This window comes from Manacus candei, unplaced genomic scaffold (assembly GCF_025592945.1).
Source record: "Manacus candei isolate 608988 ecotype Guabito, Panama unplaced genomic scaffold, ASM2559294v1 h1tg000088l, whole genome shotgun sequence".
Lineage (NCBI taxonomy): Eukaryota > Metazoa > Chordata > Aves > Passeriformes > Pipridae > Manacus > Manacus candei.
This window is the reverse complement of record NW_026138136.1, coordinates 9685002-9706626: the sequence shown is the minus strand read 5'-3', so window position 1 is coordinate 9706626 and position 21625 is coordinate 9685002. Positions and strand designations below refer to the sequence as shown.

Here is a 21625-nt window from a genome sequence, read left to right as displayed (position 1 = left end):
GATGTGGCCATTGCTTGGATCAGAAACTCCCTTGTTTGGTCTAGAGGCAGATCTGAATGGGGTCCGATCCAGCGCAAAACGGTGCTGCCCAGATTCTGAAATCAAATGAACAACAGACTTTGCCTGTAGTGAATAATTAAACAAATGAGCCTAATGTTCCCCGCCTGTGTTGATTTTGGCTTATTAATTGTGTGTGAGATCCCGTGACTCATATTTCACTGCAAAGAGTAACCCCCTTGCTGGCAGTCTGTAGGGCTGCTTCCTGCTTTGTTCTCCACCACTGAGCAAACACACCATTTCTACTGTATTTAGTTTAACACCCCTATATAAGCAGGCTCAGGATTAGACCTTCTGTTTATAAGGCTAGGTTTAAAACAAGTTTGTTTTCTCTACTTAATCCAGATTAATAAGAGATTTGCATTCTGTGTCATTCTTCATTAGCTATAAAGCCCATTAGGATATATTGCTTGCTGTATGACTGTACAGATACTACAACAATAGTCTGTTCTCGAGCTCAGCTATAAGGACATTCTTTCTAATTAAGTGCCGTGGATCTTCTAATTGTTTTAATATCATGCCTCTGCTTTGTCAACCTTTTGAATTCAGTTGACAGATTGGCTTTTTCCCTTCAGAGTTATCAGCTGCCTTTAACCTTGCTTTACTTTTAGAAATAGAAGATAGGGCAAGAGTAAAAACTTATAGACCGTGAATCATAATTGCCAGTTTTAGAGGAAAAATTATATCCATATGCTGTTATTAGTCTTGATGTTGCATCACTTTTACATGAATATTTAAGCTTTTGTTCTTTACTTGTGTTTTGTAACAAGGTAACTCTCAGCAGGTTTTTGGAAGGTCCTATCTTTTTCTTTCTAGCTGAACTCTGCTGTCATGGAATCTGACTGCAGATCTCCTGCAAACATGATGCTGAGATTGTGCCCTAAGAAAGAAAGACAAATCTATTGCCTTTTTAATACTACAAAATCATATTAAAGTTTGGTTTGTTCTTTTTTGGAAGCAATACGACCATGTCTAGGAAAGTATTTCAAAATGGTTTTGACTATTAATACCCAAAAGATTAACTATCTATTAACTTGAAAACCACAGAAGAAAACAGTTGTTCATGTTGCAGGTATGAGAGCCAGTCTCACAAACAAGGAGAAAAGAAACTGTGTGTTATTAGGAGTTTATAACTTTTGTTCCCCTCCAGATTTTTTTGCAGTACAGTCCTTCATGGATTTTGACTGTTGCTTTCATTTTTGCTACATAGCCAGTTCAAGTTAAGATGAGAAGAGAGAGACAGGAGGGATGTCTGTGATAGCTTAGCCAATTTCTTAATCAAAGAAAATCAGTATTAAGTAAATATCAAGCCTAGTGCCAAGGGTAAAAAAAGGCTGTCACTGATTCTGCAGTTCCAGCTGCTGAACGCCAGAGATTCCATGATCAGTCACTTGGCCGACCCAATATTTTCCCCCAGCGCAACATTCATAATAAAAGCATATTAAATCTGTGCATTGTGGAAGTGTCATACTCCATCACCTGGGTATATCCAGGGATGGCCCAACCACAGCAGCATAAGGCACTGAGTGCAAGTATTGGGGTAGTTGTTACAGCTAATGCAGGACTGAAAATGAGCTGTTTCATGCTGACTGATAGACGTAGCCCATCAGTCTAATTCCTGGGTCCCACAAGGAATTAGGATTCTCCCTACCTTTACCTAGGTCCTGGCTGAACTTCACTGCTGGCTCCCTAACCTTCCATCCAACAGGAAAGCTGTTTGTGATCCTCCTCGGCCATCTGTGCTTCATCCACAGTCTCACACGTGACTTATTCGAGCTGCAGCCTCATTAACTTTCAATATCCAGTCTAACACTCACTGACTTGGGGGCTCGAAGGGAGAGGTAGGTCAAGGTCATCTTCTGAGTCTTGATTACAGGGTTTTGTAGGAGCTGCCCAGGTCTGTTTGAGCACAGTGGCCTTGAGCAAAAATTCCCTTCACTATTCCTTATCTCAGCATAGATCTACAGGTTATTTGCACTATTCAGCAGCTAGGGGAAAAAACCCTCACAAACTAAAGAAAGTAAATCTAAAACCTTCTCGTATAGATAACATTGAGAAGTACCTTTCTGCAGTGAAGAAATAACAAGCAGAGGGCAGCATGCTGATGCAAATGAGTTTCCAACCAGAGGACATTTTCAATATTAATAATAAAATATTTTGTACAATTACTATTTCCGTGACAAGAGAAGAAAATGCCCTCTGTCCTCCTAAATCAGGTGTGTCCATTTCTGCTCCTTGCCTAAGATGCTGGCAGATGGCAGCTCTGGTGTGAGGACCAGGCCACCAGAATTACACATCATGGGTTTGATTTGGGGGTGCTTTCAGAAGGTGAAAAGGAGGAAACCGTGTCACATTAAAATATAGGCTTTAGTGCCTTCTGGCTTAACAGTTCAATTGGTAAGCATGATATGCTGGTATTCAGAGGAGTTTTAGGAATAGCACCAAGTAAGCACACAGCTCCTTCAGGGAGTTCCTTTCTCTTGATTAAAAAAAGCTGTTAAAAATCAGATGTTATTTTCAAAAAGCGTGATCTTTGTGCATATGAAGTGCTCACGGGAGTTAAATTTTGCTATCATTCTTTCTTGTTAGGAGATTAATTTAGGCATCCTACAAACACTTGGCTGATCCTACAATATCAAATATTTATGATCCTACAAACTTTGCTTCTTCATTTTACTTGGAGTCTGACTAGCCCACCAGGATAAAAGACATCTCACATGAATAGAATAGTTCCAAGTTTTGGGCCCAGAACATATAAAAAGCTTTCTAACATCAAGTCCCTGCCCAAGCCAAGAAGGATGATGTGCCACATTCTCACCTACGTGGGGACTGAAGCTTCTGCTGGAGAAGAGCATAGTGGTTGTGACTATCTGGCACTGTCAATGCCTGTAAGGAAACTGTTGAAGAAGTGCAACTGCTTTCCCTCTTAATCTGATACAATTCAAGGAGACAGACAAGCAACCTCCCTGCAGGCTTGGGTTTTTTGGTTTTTTTTTGTTTTGTTTTCTGTACCACTTAGCAGAAGTCCAAAGGACAGAATTGAAAAGTAATATCAAAAGGCAAACTCCTTAGCTGACTGGTGTCAAGTGGCACAGGTCCAAGGATTAGGCCTTGCAAGCTTTAACCAGCACAAAAAGTTTCTATCCATCTTGAATACATAGGGATGCCTTCCTATTTCTTCGAGAAAAGAAAAATGGACATTTACTGAGTTGCAAGTCACAACCTCAGGCAATGACCCAGGTAGAAGATATTTAGATTAGCAAAACAGAAAATAGCTTGCTGGCCCAAAGGCAACAAGATTCTTGTGCCATTCAGCCCTCAGTCAGGAGATTTTAACTAAGAGTCCTAGTAAGGAATTATTTTGCAAGTCTTCAAAAAGTCGATGTTCAAAATGGCCACCTGCAACTCGAAAAAGACACCTAATTGCTCCCATAAGCATGGGATATGCAGGAGTTTTGTTTGCCTATGCATGCAAATATTTATGATCAAATTTACAAGCACATTGATGTACACAAGAGAGATGAGGTAAGGCCAGTGATTACAACAAATTATTCAGAAAACTTAAAATATGCAATGTGTTTCTGCTATAAATTGGAAGAAGCAGTATGCATCTGGTACAATGTCTTATTAGGTTCTATAGTAACTGTGCCCATTCCAGGAAAATAACATTATTTTATTCTAAAGAGATAGATGAAACTCCTGCTCCGTGTACACTAGGGGCTGGAAAGCCAAAAATTTAATAAATAAAAATATTTGGATGCATGAAGAATGAGATAAAAACTAATACAGAAAACATTACAATGGCTTTATGAAGACAGTTTCTTTTTACTCTTACAATTCTCTGTCCAGTTTTCAACTTTCCACTCCCCAAAATACAAGCCAAACATAAAGCATGCTCAGAGATAGACTGAAAAATAACACAGAAATGTAAAACTTCCATTTGAAGAGAGGAAGAAAATATTAGATATGTTTATTTTACAAAGAAAGTGAATAAAAATGAAGGTGATAAAACTGTTTAAAACAATGAATGATGTAAAAGAACAGGTATTAGTATACATGCAGTTGTATAATAACGCAAGCTTTCAAGAAAACTGAAAATAGGGGAATTCCAAAATGATGAAGAGGAAGGCTTTAAAAAAATCCATATTTAGCCTCTGGAACTTAATACTGTGAGACTGTGGTGAGGTAAAATACATGCCTGTATTCAAAAATGGAGGGATTTTTTATGCTGATAAGACCATATGAACTTAGAAAACTACATTAAAGAGGAATATTTCAAACTAAAACTGTTGTGGAATATACAAAATCATCTGCTAAATAGTGTTTATCATTAAAAAAGGTATGTACAAATTATCTTGCAATTTCTTGTGATGAAGTCTCTTGCTCTTCACCCTGAGGTAGGTGATATTGGTCACTAAGCTTAATATTCTCCATATTTACCTGTCCCCAGAAATTTGTTTATGATCTTGCATTTACAAAAGCAGTAACAAGTAATTTTGCATTGAGGATGTTTATATCAGCATAGGACTTTTTACATCAAAATAAATAATGCTGGATTATCTACAGTCACTTCAATTGTTTATAAAAGTTGATATGAACACTCCCCTGTGTTTTCATCAAAACACAAATATTTATTCTTTGTTCAATCTTAGAATACACTTGTCGGATGTGTATACACTGACTGGGGAAAATACATTTTAAGTAATATCTTAATTAGCAGCTATCTAACCTAAGGTGCAAAAGTCCAACTATGAAGACAAGTTTTAAAGCTGTAGAAGCTCATTTTGTTGACAAAAGGATTCATAAACTGTGAAGCACACTTGCAAGCATTTGTGGTCTTTTTCCATAAATATTTTTCCCCTTGAAACTTCTTTATTTTAACCTTCCTAGTCTCTAGATCAATTTGCATCAAATAAGCATCCACAATGCAAAGTGGATACCTGAAATGAAAAATTATGAACTACTTTTTCTCCTCCAAAGTTTAATTTAAACAAGTCACCGAGGCAACACTCAGCACTACTTTATAAGATATAAAGTGATGTGATAATTAATCAGTGGGTTAATGCTGTCAGTAACAAAAAAAATTAAAGCAAATTTCATATGTTCAGATTCCAAACCAAGATGTTCTGTTTTCCTCAAGAAGAGGTTATTTTTATTTATCTTAGAAACTGCTTTAAAAATAAACTGGGTCTTGGTACTTTTTCAGATGTTCTCATTTATTGTCATGTGCCAGCAAATGGCCACCGCATTGCTGGCCGCTGTCTATTAAATGTCTGTATGGCTTGTGTCCAGTCCGGCATTTGTTTCTATTGAGCTGAAAATGCAGAAAAGGTCATTACAGCTACAGCATGTCTGTAAGCAGGCTGCTTTATCCCTTTTTTATTCTTCTTCTTAGTCCTGTAATGATAGAGATTTTCTGTACAAACGTGTGTGAAACACAAGCTTTTATGTCTAGAAAACAAAATTAAAGCAAGAGCAGTGCCATGAATTACATCTGAAAATATAATTTGCTTGATAAGTAATGTAATCTATGGATGGGAGCATCTTCCCATTTTCCAAGAAAGACTCATTAGTTGAGTTTTATGCTAAGATCTCATACTAGCAAGATATCATTATATTTGATAAAACCAATGTCAGTTTATATCAAAATTTATATATCAAAGAATAAGAAGCAACTTACCAACCATTCTCACTGCTGCTTATGGGTCTTTTTTCAGCTCACATGCTTTTATAATGGAGAAGAAGGACTGTGTTTGATTCTTTAGTCCACTGAAAAGAAATTATCAAGTTCTATTGCTGAACCAAAAAATTAGTTTGCATTACACTTTCAGAGACTGCCAGGCAGGAAAATACTGAAATTTTTGGGGGGTCCTTAGCAGAATTTGCTGTACTGGGACAGACAATTGGTCCAACATGGTTCACCTTGCTTCTGGAAACCGCCTTTGCCTTGTGTCCTCTCTGAAGACATCGTCCAGGAAACCCCTGTTACCACTCTCCTGTTCTCCATTAGTGTACAGCATCAGAGAATGAGGAGAGAAATGAAGAGAGGCAAGCTCTCTCTACCCTCAAACAAACTTCCAAAAGCGGATCAAATGGCTTTTCAAATCAAAAGTCAGACTGTTCAGATACAGGCTAGTATATTTCCAGTAAATTCAAAGTAAGGAATCTATAACAGAAATAGAAAACGCTTGTAGCCAACTCCTCTTGCAATGCTCTAAAAGAGGAAAGTCAGAACTCACTTCAAGTTCTATTTGCAGTCAGTTCATCAACTTTTTTAAGTTCCAGCAAACTCTGCAGCCTCCCCTCTGCTCCCTAGCAGGTTTTCTTTCCAGTGTTTCTGTGGCCCAGTTCAGCAAACTCTCCATCTGAGCATGATCTGCAGGCTCTGAAGTCTCTCCTGAGTCCCTCACTCTCTGCCTTCCCATACTCTTCAAGCTGTGTAACCTCCTCCCCATCGTCCTAATCAGGTGCTTCAAGCAAAGGAGCGATATTAAAATCACCTGGAGGCATTCCCACACCTTTATATTTTTTAGAGGAGGATAATGAAAAATGGACAGAAAATCTATAAAGACATACCTCACTGATAAAAGGAGAACTTTGATTTAAAGACTGAGTTTTTGTCTGATTTAATGGCCAGCTCTGGAGAATCAGTCACCATTTCAAAAATCATGTGTAGTTACAGCTCTGTAACATTACAAATGGTAAAAGATCCCACAAGCAGAAATAGCTTCTAAGTGATTCTTGTTTGTTCTCATTGTCTTACACCTATGTCCTTATATACCTTAGACATGTTTGTGGTCTCATTGATGTCCATGGGCTTGAGAGCTTGAGCAGTTACAGTTAACCGGAATTTGATAAAGCATGGATGGTCCTTGGCTGGAGGTTTGATGTGTAGAGTTAACAGTAGGGAGCATTCTTTTTAGAGTCTGAAAAGGTGGCTCTGCATATGTATATAAACGTTTACACAGATGCAGAATAAAATATTTTCAGAATAAATTTTAATTCACAACTTCATATGGTATATGTCTTTTCTTTCTGAGAAAGAATCAGAGCTGAGTAGCACAGAGGGTTGGTTTCTGCAAGCTCTCCCCCTGGCTTGACGATTTAGGTGAGAGTATCTAATGGTCAAGCCCCATAAATGCTGCCATGGTAAAATTCCAGCACAAAGTTAAAGTCACTCCCAGTGACTTTTTCAGAGTCTCATTGCATGCATTTCCTCCTCTTCTGTGCAGCCTGGTGTTAGCTGTAGAACACCCAACCAGCCTAAGCTAAGGTCACTCTCAGCAGCACTTCTAACTCATAGTGTTCTTAGATATTTTGGAATCTGGTTGTAGGCAGATTGGCAGAATTAGACAGCCAACAGTGGTGGTTACTTTTGACTTTATCTCCATTTTGTCTGGTAACATTCCAACCATAAAATGGGGGCAAAATGACCTCTTCCCTGCAGAGGACGTTGTGATTATAAATTGATAGTTGCAAAGCAATCATCTGATATAGTACTGAGCACTGGAGCAAATCTCTTGAGGAAATTAGTTCTGTCATCAGAACAGGGTTTAAGTAGCGTGCAATGGATATGGCAGGAGGCCTTGAGCATTAAATGGTGAAGGTGAAGTAAAATACCTGTGTGCATGAATTAAGTCCCCTTGCCTGTGTGCTGAAAGAGACAGGAGTCTTGTAAGAGACCACAAGTGTATTTGTGTAACCAAAGACTGTATTAAATGGCATCGAGCAGCATGCACATCATAGAAATCTCACTTTTCAGCCCTTTCAACAGGAGTTATATCTTTAAGACCTTTCCACCTTAGGTGAAGACCTTGCAGAGAAGTAGGTGATCTATAGGATCACCGTCAGAACATCAAACATTATTTCCTGGGGTGGTATGATCCATGGATCATACCCAACCAGGGCTTGGTTTTTACAGATCTGTGCAGCATCTTTGAATGTTGAGTGATGTTGGAATCATGAACCTTGAGCTCATCTTCACCACCAAACTGCAGTATTAGCCAGTGTTAATAGCATATCGTATTACTTCATATAAAGTATTAGCCAGCAACCACAGACGAATAATTTTCAGTACAACTCAACAGAACTGGAATGCGTGATTATGTAATTCAAGCTTAATGAAGGCACTTACAGTCTTTGGGACCATTGTAAGTCCTTAGCTACAAAAAAGAAGTTTTTGTTAAGGTGAGCTTTTCTGTGGATGTCTTCTGTTATCCAGTCATATGACACCCAGTTCAGGTTCTATTGCAATCAGTAAAAAAACACTTCTATAAAAAAAAATCATATAAGAATTGTATCCTTGATCTGTCAGCTCCTCAGTTTCCCCATCTGAAGGGCAGGAATAAGCAGGTAACATTTAATGGTAGCTGAGCACTTTGAGATCCTTGGATGAACGAGGCCAAAATCTACAGTATTATTTTTGGTCTTGTGACAGACTGGATTTCACTTACACACCATTATTTTGAGAAGTGTGTTAGGTTATTTGCCTGTCCATGCTTACAATGATAATAAATCGCTCTCCACACTTCACTAAGAGAACAAAGCAGTATCTACAGATTATAGTGTGGATAAGGCAGAAATACTGTTCCCATCACTACAGTAAAGGATCTGTCAGCACTTTCATTACTGTACTTTAATTCCAGTGGTTCGCAAGCCCATTTTGATTACCATTACCAAATAGACTGTTATTTTTCAGCTTTATTAAGGTTAAGTGAATAAATCATGGAAGTTAAAATTGCTTTTGTTCTCCCATAACTAAAATTGGCTTCAAGTTCAAAAAAATGAAATTTGGAAAGCAATTCAATTTGTCTGACAGGGAGAGATAAAGCCAAAGGACTGGCCACTTCATATACTGTAATCTCACAATCATGTGTCTAGATCTGTATTGACGTGATGATACACCAGAAAAAATAATACTCCTATGGAGCTATGCCAATTGCTCTGATACCTAGTATCATTTTTTAAAACTGCTTAAATGCACATTTACGTTGTGTCTGGGTGGTCCTTGGGTTAAAAAATATGCTTTCAATAACTTTCCCTCAAATATATATTTTTTATTTTTAATAAAAAGGAGGAAATTAAAGACAAAAAAACCCCATGTTATTTTAACATTGAGGTTTCAACAATAATGAAATTCAAATTTAAACTTGACACACCATCTTAACTCATTCAACAATGTATTTCTAAGAAATGCCAGTAATGGGATGAGTTAAGATGAATAAATCAGCCCTAAATGAAACCTCCTAAGTTATGTTTCATTCCTGAAAAATGTGTGCACACATTTTCCCCTTACGATTTTGTGAAAGGAACTTGGGAGCTTGAAACTGGACTTTACTTGATAATATGCAGGCTATGTTTTCATGGAAAGGGCATGTGAGATAGACTCAGGGACTCCAAGGTCAGCAAGCAACACAGCCCATCTCAGTTGTCACCTCCAGGAAGGGGACTCACTAGTCCATGATACCACTGAAGGCAGAAGGAACACAGCCTGGACTGTGCTGAGGATTCTTCGGAGCTCCCGAATGCTGTTTTCATTCAGCATGACTGAGGAAAATGCTCTCACTCTCTGAGAAGGCCTTAGCTTCCATAATTAGAAATGGGGTGAGGCGACCACATCTGCTGTTCTTGTCGTGCCTCTGTCCTTCCAGATGCAATGCCCATGGTGCTTCATGCCTTGTACTCCTGACAGGCAGTGTCTGGCTGTTCATTTGAATTTGACTGTGTGCTAAGGTCATTTAAAAGCCATCTCATGCTCTTTTGAAAGGTTGTAGTGGAACAGTGAGAAGTAAAGTTGCCTGCTCACCTTCATTTAGCTGCTGCACTGAATAAGCAAAACCTTGTGAGAGGAGAGAGGAGATAGGAGAGAAGAGAGATGACAGAGGAGAGTGGAGAGAGGGGAGAGCACTATCCTTCAGTCTGCAGATAGAGTGTGAGGGAAGGACTTTTCAAAGGACAAGGTACAGCTTTGCAGCGGAAGCATAAACTGGTGACTGGAAGAAAAGGCTATACACTGCCCTGGCTCAGGCTGATGGAAAGAGACTGCAGATTCAGAAGGCCTCTGAAGAGTATGTAGAAGAGCGGCAAACCGTTCAAATGCTGAATTTAGGCATGTGTCTCTCCCTCTACACTCACACTCACAGACCTTGTAATGTTATTCTGCTTTATCCAGCAGATCTGTTTTCTCTTTCTACCTGTATTAATTGAATTCAAATTCAAATTCAAATAAAATCCAGATTCTGAAATTCATTGGTTTATAGTGCTTTGGGGATGTTTACAATTAAGAAAAATTATAAGAAAGTGTGTGTGTGTGTGTGTGTGTGTGTGTGTGTATGGGAAGTATAGGAAAGTATAGGAAAAGGATGCACCTCAAAGCTCTGGCTAACTCAGAATCCTTTCATGCTTGTATCGCTCTATTTTTCTTCCTTCCTGGTCGTAAAATGTATCTCCATCAATCACCTTGTATTTGGAAATCCAGTTGAAGAGCATAACATACAAGGTTCCTTATGGGATTTAGAGTCGGTGGCTAGATGTTGAGCCTTAGGTTGTCTGATCTCCATTGGCTGATCCTTCGTTTTCATTTTCCATTATTGGAGGAAAGATAATGCGATGCTGTCCCATAAAAAATCCTGGCTTCCATAATTTATTTAAAACTGCCCTCCAAGTATTAATGCCTCTGCAATGAGACAAGTGGCATATATTAATTTAGCAAAAGTCAGGATTAATCCTGACTATTAATGAATAGCAAGAATAACAGTCTTATACCACTTCATGTCAATAATTGGTTAGCAGAAAATGCCACCTCATATTAATAATTAATTAGCAGCAAATGTAATTTTTTTTACAAAAATGGAGTTTAAATGATAATTCAGTAAGTCATGATTTATAAACCCAAAATATCCTTTTTAATTTTAACTTCACATTGTGACAAAAATACACAACATAAATAAGCAGACACAAATACACAACATAAATAAGCAATACTGTTTTCTCTAGAAACGAAATTGTTGGTACTAAAGGAAATGCAAAAATATATTTCTTTGTAAAATAGGAATTTTGTAAAATAGGAATTTTAAAAATCAAAAACAGGAATTCACCATATATAACTTCTCTTTTTTGAAAATATGCATAACTGCTAGCAAAACCGAACCATGACAAGTTAGCCCCAAGAAGAACAGAAACAGAAGGACAGACCACATGTGAACAGAAATCCCCTTTTGTGTCAGTGCTGACAAATACTCCCAAACCAGTAATAATTCTGGGAGGAAATTGTTACTTCATGCAAACACTATGATCTAGACGTCATGCTTTCTTGCCTAAGACATTTCTGTGATAAATCCTGCAGTTCTCACCATGCTACAGGTCTTGCCCCACAGCCCTCTCCATGAAGGAAGAAAGGATAGGTTGTTATGAGCCACGTCTGTAAAGTACGGTGCATCCTCTTGGGTAGATGCTCAGCCTATGCAAATGCAGCCATTCCCCCAGGACAGGGAGCCCCTTTGTTCTCTGTATTTCACCCATAACTTATTTCATGGCCCTTCTCCTGAGGTCCACATCCCCAAGAGTGAAGACCTGAGTGTATGTATCCTCTATTCCCACCAATGAGGCTGCAGTCTGGGTAACATGTATAGATGCACCTTGACGAGCTCAACGCTCTCCTCTGTGCCTACCCAGGTGCTTGGCAATTTGTCCCCACATTCCCCTGGGAGGAGGAAGGAAGGAGAAGGCCTAAGGAAAGAGGAGAGTCCACACGCAAAGCCAGGCAGCACCTGGCGTGTCTCCTGTCCAGGGTGGGGAGTCTGCCCAGGCCCTGTGCTCTGGGAAACCAAAGGAATCCCGAGTACCTACAACCCTAATGGCAGAGAGGGTTTTGTACAAATACAGATAAACACACCCAACAATCTTATATCGAATACCCTGGTTTCAGGTCACAGAATCACAGACTCACAGAATATTTGTAGTTGGAAGGGACCCACAAGGACCATTGAGTATAATCATTAAGTGAATGGCCTGAACAGGATCGAACCCACATCAGCATCATCATGGCTAGGCTTCACGAACGAAGATTTGGGATTGAACCCACGACCTTGGTGTAATTAGAAACAGGCTCTAACCAAGTGAGCTAATCTCAAACTTTTTTTTTTTTTCTTTCTAAAGCGGGTATTATTTAAGGCTTCCCTTTAGAAAGGGGTAAATATTACACTGAAGATTTGGGACATTTGGGATGTTCGTGACAGGAAGACTGAGCTCAGTACACGCGCATTCTTGCCGGGAGTCAAGGGTGAGTCGCTCCCGCTCCTCTGATGCGGCTGGAGAGTCTGGCGGCCCCGCTCCCCCTTTGTCTCTCGCTGTCTCTCTCTCTGTTCCCCCTGGGCCTGGGCCGGCGGAGGCGGGGGATATCCCGGGCGGACTCTCCTTCCCGCCCGGCGGGGAGGTCTCCTCGGGTCGGGGGCGGCGCCGCCCTTGGCCGCGCGGGGGCGCTGGCGGCCGCCCCGTTGCCCGGCGTTGCTCTGGGCTGCCCGTGCCGGCCGCGGCATTCCCGCTGCTTGCTCGGCGCGCAGCGGCCGGGAATGGGGGAGCTGCTGCTGCTGCTCTGCCCGCGCCCCGCGGCTCCGGCGCCGCCTCCTGCTTTCTCGGCCTGAAGCGCTCCTGCACTCGTGGATCCCGGCGGGGAAGGGGCCATGGGCCGCCTCCCCGAGGCGCGGCGGCTGTGAGGCGGCCGGCGTTCGCTCGGGGAGCCGGGGGAAGGCTGCCGGCTGCCGGCCAGCCCGCGCCGGGGAGGGGAGTGCCGCTCGCAGGCGGCGGCGGGCGCGCAGGCAGCACCTCGGTGCCGGTGACTTGGGGGTGCCGCTGCCCGCCCGTGCCCGGCCGCGGCGGTGCATGGATGCGCCATGGCCACGCTGGTGTGCCGGGTGCAGCTGCTGGATGACACCGACCCCTTCAACAGCACCAACTTCCCTGAGCCCACCCGGCCGCCGCTCTACACCTTCCGAGAGGACATCCCGCTCGCCACCCAGCTGGCCGGGGTGCACCGCCTGCTCCGCGCCCCGCAGAAGGTACCGTGGGAGGGCAGGGGCGTGTGTGTGTGTGTGTGGCGGGGGCACCGGGCGAAGGGCAGCGGCCTCCCGCATGAGCCCGGCGGCGGGGAACAGAGGCCGGCGGGCGGCCCCCGGCCCTGCGGGGCGGGAGCCCGGGCTCTGTGCGGGGAGAGCGCCCGGCGGCGGGGCTGCCCCGCTGGACCCCGTGTGCCCCCGCCGGCTCCCCGTGTGCCCCCGCCGGCTCCCCGTGTGCCCCCGCCGGCTCCCCGTGTGCCCCCGCCGGCTCCCCGTGTGCCCCCGCCGGCTCCCCGTGTGCCCCTGCCGGCGCTATCCCTCGCCCCGGCAGTATCAGTATTTCCTTAAGTCCTGGGGGGAGGCCCGGGGCTCCCTCCGCTGCTCTCCTGTGCTCCCAAACGCCCTCAAGGGCAGCTACCACCTCTGCTGCAGTTGTAGCTGTAGCTGCTGCAAACATTCCTCAGGAGAAGAAAAACCTCATCAAACCTAAGCCCCAGATGTACTGCGTGCCTGTTCTTCGCTAGCGTTGTCGGAGTGTCTGGGGATATTGAGGGATAAGATGGTTCAGGACAGCCGGGCTGCGCGGAGCAGGGTCGCGCCGGCAGGACCAGGACTTTACCGCGGTGAGGTTTAATGAGCTAGGCAGATCTAGCCAAGGCTTTGGTAAAAATAGCAGCGTGTCTGCTGCCCTTGAAACAATCGGTACTGTTAGTCCCTCTTGCGAAAAACTGCAGCATGGCCCTTGTCAAATCTTACCTATCTCTTCTGCATGCTTCTTCTAGTACATATGCTGGCATCTGCAGGTCAGCCCTTGAAGTCAGGCACCCGGGCATGATCCTTGAATTTTTAGTTTTCAAAGCAATGCCATTGATTGACATAATAATAATGTTGTTTCATTATTATCTTGTATCTGCACATTAGTTATGCAGAGTCTACTGAAGAAAAAAGGAAAAATGCCCACTTCTTTTTTTTTCTACTAAGTAAAAGTTGTAAAACTTTTATTTGCATTGTGATGAAGTGGGAGGAAAATACTCTCTTGACATCACTTCTTGTTTTATGCTCATGGGAACATGCGGGAAGATGACAAAGGGGTGTGTGTCCTCTCAGATTTAAGGATATCCAAAATCCCATAAAAGTATTTCAGAGAAAATCTCTTGGAGCAGACAGAAGTTTTGCATTTGTAGAACGATTTCTTGCATAATAGTTGCCAAGGATACAGCATCCAGTGAACAGAGCTCTGCCTAACACACAAAAACTTTGGAAGCTCTTGGTGTGCTGGGTCAATTCTGTTTTCATGTGCCCAGTCGTCCCCAATTCAGAGAGTGGTCTCATTGTTTTCAAGGGAGGCCTTTTTTTGGAGTTAGAGCTAATTAAAAGAAGGGCAGGATGGATTCTGACACCTAATGGAGTAAATAAAGAGATAGTTTAAAATCTGGATTCAGAGTTAATTCAACCTCATTTTCAAGCATATTCCACTGTGTTGTGTTTTGCATTTGCTTTGCTTTGAATACTGTCCTGGCATTTATTTATAACCTTATACTAACACCACCAGCAACCCCCACCTCTATTTAATGTCCTAGGAGCCATCCAAAATCCTTGACCACTTTTATACACTTAACTCCTGCCCAGTGTTCCCACATGCAATGTTTCTCAAGTTTAATTAATGTTTGGAAACCAGACTTGCAGAGTTTGGATGAGAAATGGCCTAAGTCCCCAGAGGTGCTGCAAACCGAGCTATTGAAAGATAGTACTCTGCTAGAGGCAAGTCCTGGTCCAGTGACTTGTTAATCTGAGCTGGCTCTTGCAACTATTTTGTTTCTGCTATTGTAAGAATTTGGGCAAGCTCATTGAAATCTGCTTACATGGTTGCAGTTACTTTTGTGTTTGCAGAGCCATTGCCTGTCTCTAGAGTGCCTTAATTATGTCTCTTGGCTTTGTCTTGGCTTCTACAAATTAAAAAAAAAGGTGTTGATGAGACTTGTTTACTTTTATTCCTTATACTGAGAGCACAGTTCTTTGTGTGCAGTTGCAGTTAGGGCAGCATTTCTGTGTTTGGCATTACAATCTTTATGATTCTGATTTGTGTTGCTTTCTAATGGGCTTTCCATTTTCTATTTCTGTTTCTACATCTTTTCCTCAAGACTGTATTCACCTGGTCAATAGAAGATCACAACATTAGTTGCCTGAGAAGAATTTTGCTCCATTTTGCCCAGAGATCAGGGCAAACTCTGTGATCCCAGAAGAATGCAGCTGTCAAAGCAGAGCATGGGTTGAAATTCAGGTGTCAGTTCACATTGACACATTTGAGGTTTGATTGATTAATCACTTTGAAAATTAGTGAGCTAATGGATTGATGGTCCATTTAGTATTTTCATGGTGATGAGCGCAAAATATCTTGAAACAGACTTAGGAGTTTATATTTCAAATGGTGTCCTTGCCCATGGCAGGGGGGTTGGAACTTTAAGGTCTCTTCCAACCCAAACCATTCTATGATGATAATGAAATGCATAGTAACACCACTGTCTAAATAATTTCTGAAATCTTATAAACTGTTGGCGTTTTTGCCAGTGACTTTGAATTATCAGTGCTATTTTTTTTATCAGGTTTTGAGTTGTCATCTCTTGACTTGGATGAATATTCACTTATTCTCTGAACAGAGGTGCCAGCTTGTTGCCTTCAAATGACTGAGGAATTTGTACATCTTGTAGACGATGTATTGCTGTGGATGTACTTGAGAGGATGAAGTCAGTAGCTGGAATCCAGCTCACTTCAGTGACTGTCAGGTTTTGCTATTCCTGTCTTGAAATTAGTAGTGACGACAGTATTTTTGTAGTTAGTAAAACAACTTGTGTATTACAAGTCCTTGTAAGTTAAACATTATAAACAATTATGAAGTAAACAATTTAAAAAGTAGATGAAAAATGCTTTGACATTCTGACCTGTCATAGTATGTCATTAGTAGCTTTTTTGTAACCAACAGATGTTACAGTTTGACTCCAAAGGGCAGGATTTCTTCAGTCCAGTTCTTTGGAAATACAACTCTTAATTTCACATGTTGGTTTTACTACTTCTCTTTAAACTTACAATTTTACTTGAGTCTGGAGGAAAGTCTAGGTTTCATTGCCGTCTTCTGAGCAGCAGTGCTTTTTGATCCTTGTGAAGGAGTGCAGTGAAGTTAAGAAACTGAGTTCCACTTAACTGAAGTTAAGAAACTGGGATGGGCTTTACCACCCTCAGTAAAGTGGAGCACCTAAGCTGGTTGATAGGGAAAACTGAGAAGATGCAATCTTTCTTTAGCTTGGAAGTTGGTGCCTAATTGTAACCTCCTACCTCACTCTTGTTTCTCCACTTCTCTCTGTGCACATACCTGTCTCTACATCCGTATCTGTGGATACAGCAGGTTGCTGTTCCCTGGGTTGTGCTTAGTTCTGCCTGGTATACACGCTGAGCCCCACAGGGCATGGCACTGCCATCAGGAATGCTTGTTTCAGGTATCCTCCGTGTTTTCATGTGCTTTGGTCCTAGATGCTGACACACCATCTTAGTTGGCGATCCAATGAAGTGCCAAAATTCTGTTATGGTATTTTTAGCCACATCTACAAATTCTTGCTGAGTAACTAAACCACACTGCAGAGCTTTTGTGGGCTGTTTATATTGATTTGGCTGCCTAAGGTGCCATTTTGAATTTGACTGTTATTGTTTCTGAGGATTTTAGGTCACTCCTACTGTTTCTTCTATGAGGAAGAACTGGATCTAGTCTGGACGCTGAATTCAGATGTCCCTTTTGCCCATTTCTGTGAACCTTGGGAAAATTCAGAACTGGGTCTAAATTGGTGGCTCAGGCACAGTGCCAATAGTGAACTTTGAATCTAATTCAGTACATTGGGTTTGTTGGTTTTGAATTGCTTTGAGTTACTTGATACTTATGACTTGCTGACACGGGGTCGTTCAGGAGAGTGGCTATATATACATGGCCGATGTCAAGTGGTGTACTTTTTTTAGAGATCTTCTTCATTATAACTTATTCACATAATTACAGCATGCTGAGTATGTTGCCATAGTCTGTTTTCACATCCCACAGTACTGTTCAGTGTTGGGGCAGCTCTGTAAGAAATACAACTTTACAATAATACAGGAAATCAAGCTGTCTAATTTATCAAGAAAACATAATCGAAATACTTTGTGTAACAAGGGAAAACAAAAAAAAAAACCAGTGCGTATGATGTACTGGTGGTGGTGGTGGAAAGGGGAGATATAGTGCTATAAGGATAATTGCTTTGACCTTCTGTTCCCTCTGAGAAAACTGGAGGCAACTTCTGTGTTTAAATCCCATCCAAGAATTTGTAATTAGGAACAGTATCATTCAGAAAACAGTAGTATAAGCAGATAAATCCAGTGAGCACTAGAGGGATTCAGGAGTTTCATTCATAAAGCAACCATCCAGATTTCCATCTTCAGCTGTTGTGATTTAGCCCTAGATGAAAGCCAGGGCTGACTCTGGGGCATGGTGGGATGTAAACTGATAGCAAGGGCATCTCACTGGTTGTGTCCTGGCATGGAGCTCAGCTCTTGTATTGAACTCTGTGCTAGGTTCTATGCTGGCATCAACCTCAGGTTTTCTGAGAGCAGTAAACCTACCCACTGGCTCCTCTTCCCTGGGTTTCCTTGAAGCACAGTGACATTTAGAAATGCCTTGGTGTACAGAGGCTAGGCAGAAACAGAAGAAGAAAAGATGGTTTGGAGCCTAATCCTGATGGAGGCACTGGTAATTAGAGCAGCTGTTCTCTGAAGAGAGCTTTTTTGGGTTAGTCATAATGATCTTCATGGGAGCTGAAGAATAGAAAATGAAAACTGGAATATTGTCATTGTCCCAGGGAAAATGAACACACAGGTAGGGGAAACTGGCTGATATCTTCTGCAAGTGTTGCTGCTGAGTACTGGGAAATATTTTAATTGAGGGCTGTCAGGACATATAGGTCTTTCATATTTTTCCTGAAGCAGGTGGACATCAGCCTTTTTTCATCCTTTGAGAGAAGAGGGGACTTAACACAACAGTTATTTCCAACAGGTTTCCAAAGTATTCTGACTCCAGTCAAGTATTTCTGGAGCTGGCAGATTCCCATGCTTAAAGAGATTGACCCTGTAGTAGCCATATGTGCTTGAATTTTATAGGAAAGTATTTGTGAGGGCAGAGGGGGTAGGATACTGCTCTGTCTTCTGACTTTCAAGCACAAGCTGCATCTGAATCCTATGTGAAACACACTTTTCTGGGGGAGTATAAACACCCACCCAAAACCACAACTGTGGAAAGCTTCTTGGTCCCCAGCAGGTTCTGTGGTATGGGCTTTCAAAAGAACAGAGATACCCGTAGAACAGATACAAAGTAATAGTCAAATACTGGGCTTTATCTGTGGCAGTTTAACCTAAAATAACTTTGAAGTTCTTTCAAGGTTCTTCTGACAAGTTATGATTCGGACAAGCTGTAGTTGTTTGATCTAGGCTTAAAAGCTGTATTGTAAATGTAGGGGCACAGATCCATCCCAGAAATTAATTGCCTTACTTTGACACTTCCTTCTTGGAAGTCAATCAGTTTGGCTGCTCATAGCTCAAGACTTTATAGAACTCAGTGTCAAGAACGGTGGGAGCGAAAGTGCTGGTAGTTCTTTGGGTTCCAATAAAGTTTGAAATCACAGATTGGTCAGATGCAGCCTCTGGAAACTTGCATCACCCTGTGTTTCCTGGAGGTTTGGAATCAAAGAAAGAAGATGAATAGAAAGAAGTTCGACCTTGATGTTACCATACTTCAAGTTTTGTACTTGCAGTTACAAATTTTGCTGTTTTCTGTCAAAAACAATTTGTTGATACCTCATTTCTTCGAAATTCTTCTTGTATGAAGATTATTAATGGCTTCACTTAGCAAGAGACTGAGATGACTTCAGTTCCTATCTGTGTTAGTGGAGGAATGGTCAGAGATGTGTGACCTGGCATGTTGCAATCTCATTTTCTTCCTCTGTTGTTCTAAATAAGAACAAAAGTTCTAAAAACCTTTGGAGGACTTTTTGCTTCCCAGTGCTTGCACGGCTGTCCTGCTTTGCCAGTCATCATCATCATCATGGCTACACTTCGCAAACGAAGATTTAGGAAGGCTCTATCCACATTTGTTACAGGCCTGCTGGTGGCTTATGAGGCCAATACGGGACAGACATATCCGATTGCAAAAGGCACAGCAGAAAGACTCCTTAGATGGTATCTTCTGCAAGTCACGGTTCTTTCTGCATTGCCTTTTCTCCTCGAGAGTGATCCTGCGTGTGTTCTCAAAGGAGACAGCAGTGTTATAGATAGTGTGTCTCCAGACCTCACGATTGGAGGCCAGAGTAGACCAGTTATGTTGGTCAATACGGCCAAGGCTGAGATGTTGTTTCAGGGAGTCCTTGTATCTTCTCTTCGGGGCTCCTCTCTTGTGGCAGCCAGTGGCAAGTTCACCATAAAGCAAGATCTTAGGGAGGCGGTGGTCCTTCATCCTGGAGACGTGCCCTGCCCAGCACAGCTGTGTTCTCAGCTACATGGCCTCAATACTTGTGACTGCTGCTTGCTCTAGAACAGATGTATTGATCACAAAATCTGACCAGTGGATGTTTAGGATTGTACGGAGGCAGCGTTGATGGAAGCGTTCTAGGAGACGCAGGTGGTGGCGGTAGATGACCCATGATTCGGAACCATACAGGAGAGTAGACAGCACTAGGGTCTAAATGAAAGTCCCTTTTCTTTCTGTCTGATTTCACTCACTGGGTTGTGAGGATGACTGTTACAGCTCTTGTGCAAATGTATGCAAGGCAGCTGGGCTGTAAGTCGCCCCTCCATCACATTATCACTTACGACAACCCTACGTGGTTTTACAGTTCACTTCTCTGACTGCAATTTAACCAGGACAGGTGGGTACCTCTTTCAAAAGGTGTTTTGTATTTCTCAGTGACCCCAGGTGTTCTGGGCTGGGGCTGTACAGCTCCTTTGGTAAATGTTGCTTCAGTAGACTGTATCAATGTGCTAAGATACTACTTCATTACAGGCTAGAGAAAAGAGTGCTAGCTGCTTACACCTCTGTCATCACTTTACACACCACCTGGATTGCATTAGATTAATATTAACTTTATATTGTATTACAGTTATTAATAAGACAGCAAGGAATGTTGTTACATATTTTTAGCAGAGAAACAAGTTGGGACAATAGTTGCAGTGAGCTCTCTAGTAGGCCCAGCTACCTAGAAACATCTGCAACCATCTGGCATATGAAACTATTGAAGCGAAGGTAAGTGGGACTTGGAAGTTCACTTTCCACATGTCATCAGCTTAACACATATATATGAAAAAAATTTATTGCAGTTTCCAATTCCAGACACTTAAAAAGAAGTAATTCTGTCATTCCTAGCATTTTAAGAATGCTTAAAAACCCCACAAAAAACAAAGGCTTAGACCTTTTCCTTTATTTTCAGTATGACTACTTGACTTTAGTAGTCATACTTCTCAACTAAACCTCTATTTTGTGAAGACAATATTGAATTACAAAGTCCTGGAAAATTGCTATTTTTGTACCTGCATTCCTAATTACTATTGTTAAAAAAGGGCACTGCATTATTATTAATCTTTTTGATCATATTACTCATTTAATATGGTAGTGCTCGGAAGGCTGAATAGTAAAGAATGGGATGACTGCAAAAGCAGCTTCATCTCCTTTTAGTTGTAGTTCTAGAGTGGTTTTTAAGGCAAAGTGTTAATACTTGAAAAATGAAACTTGGACAGTGTTGTCTTGTGTTTACTAACAGATAAATTCTTGATATCAGAAAAAGCTGATCTTGATAAGAAAAAGCTATATAAATAAACAAGTTGCAATACAAAGTCAAGTGAGGTACATGTGATTACGTGCAGTAGTGGAGGGGTATGTATGGTCTGAAGCTTTATGTTCGTCAGCCACAGAAGTAGCAAACTGTACCTTGTGCAACTAAACCAGTTGTATTGCTTTAGCTCTATTGATACAGGTAAAGCAATACACTTTTCCTCTTGTACACAGCATGCATGATTATATTGGAATAAAATGCACTTACAAATAGCTTGTATTTCCCTATTTAGGAAAGAAAGAAAGTTTGCCATCACCTTGGTTTCTCTGTTGTCTTCTTTTTTAGAAACTACTCCAGTTAGACTATGCCAGTTAAAAAGGTAATTGTAAATAACCTTGATATTGATTAAAAAATAAAAATGCAAGACATTTCAGTGCTGTTCTTTGAAGCTAGTTGCTTGAGATTTACTAATGAACCCTTCAACATTTGTAAGTGAAATTGAGAGAAAAAATATTTTCTTTAGAATTGTAAATATGCTGTTGCAGCTACATATAGCAGCTTCAGAAGTAAAGTAGCTTTTTCAACTGCTGGTGAGGTGCCTGGGGATTTTGCATCAAGCTTTTTCTGATGGCTGTGTGATCAGCATGGAGAAGATGAAGTTCCTGAACTCTCTCTGGTGGGATT

At 41.6% G+C, this 21625-nt stretch overlaps 2 protein-coding genes across 10 annotated transcripts in view; one reads left to right on the top strand and one right to left on the bottom strand.

The window, feature by feature from the left end:
* Positions 1–9695: 9695 nt before the first annotated feature.
* Positions 9696–13187, bottom strand: LOC127482500 (translation initiation factor IF-2-like). Its single transcript, XM_051812852.1, has 2 exons — positions 12258–13187; positions 9696–10732 (listed from the first exon to the last, which is right to left on the bottom strand). Exons 1-2 carry the CDS (start codon positions 13185–13187, stop codon positions 10724–10726), a joined length of 939 nt encoding a protein of 312 aa, XP_051668812.1. The 3' UTR covers positions 9696–10723.
* The window catches only part of FHOD3 (formin homology 2 domain containing 3), a 385259-nt gene continuing 376581 nt past the window's right edge, over positions 12948–21625 (top strand). For all 9 annotated transcript variants that reach the window (XM_051812625.1, XM_051812624.1, XM_051812622.1 and 6 more), the window contains exon 1: positions 12948–13112. In XM_051812625.1, coding sequence (XP_051668585.1) covers positions 12948–13112 — 165 coding nt within the window. The remainder of the gene's footprint in view (positions 13113–21625) is intronic.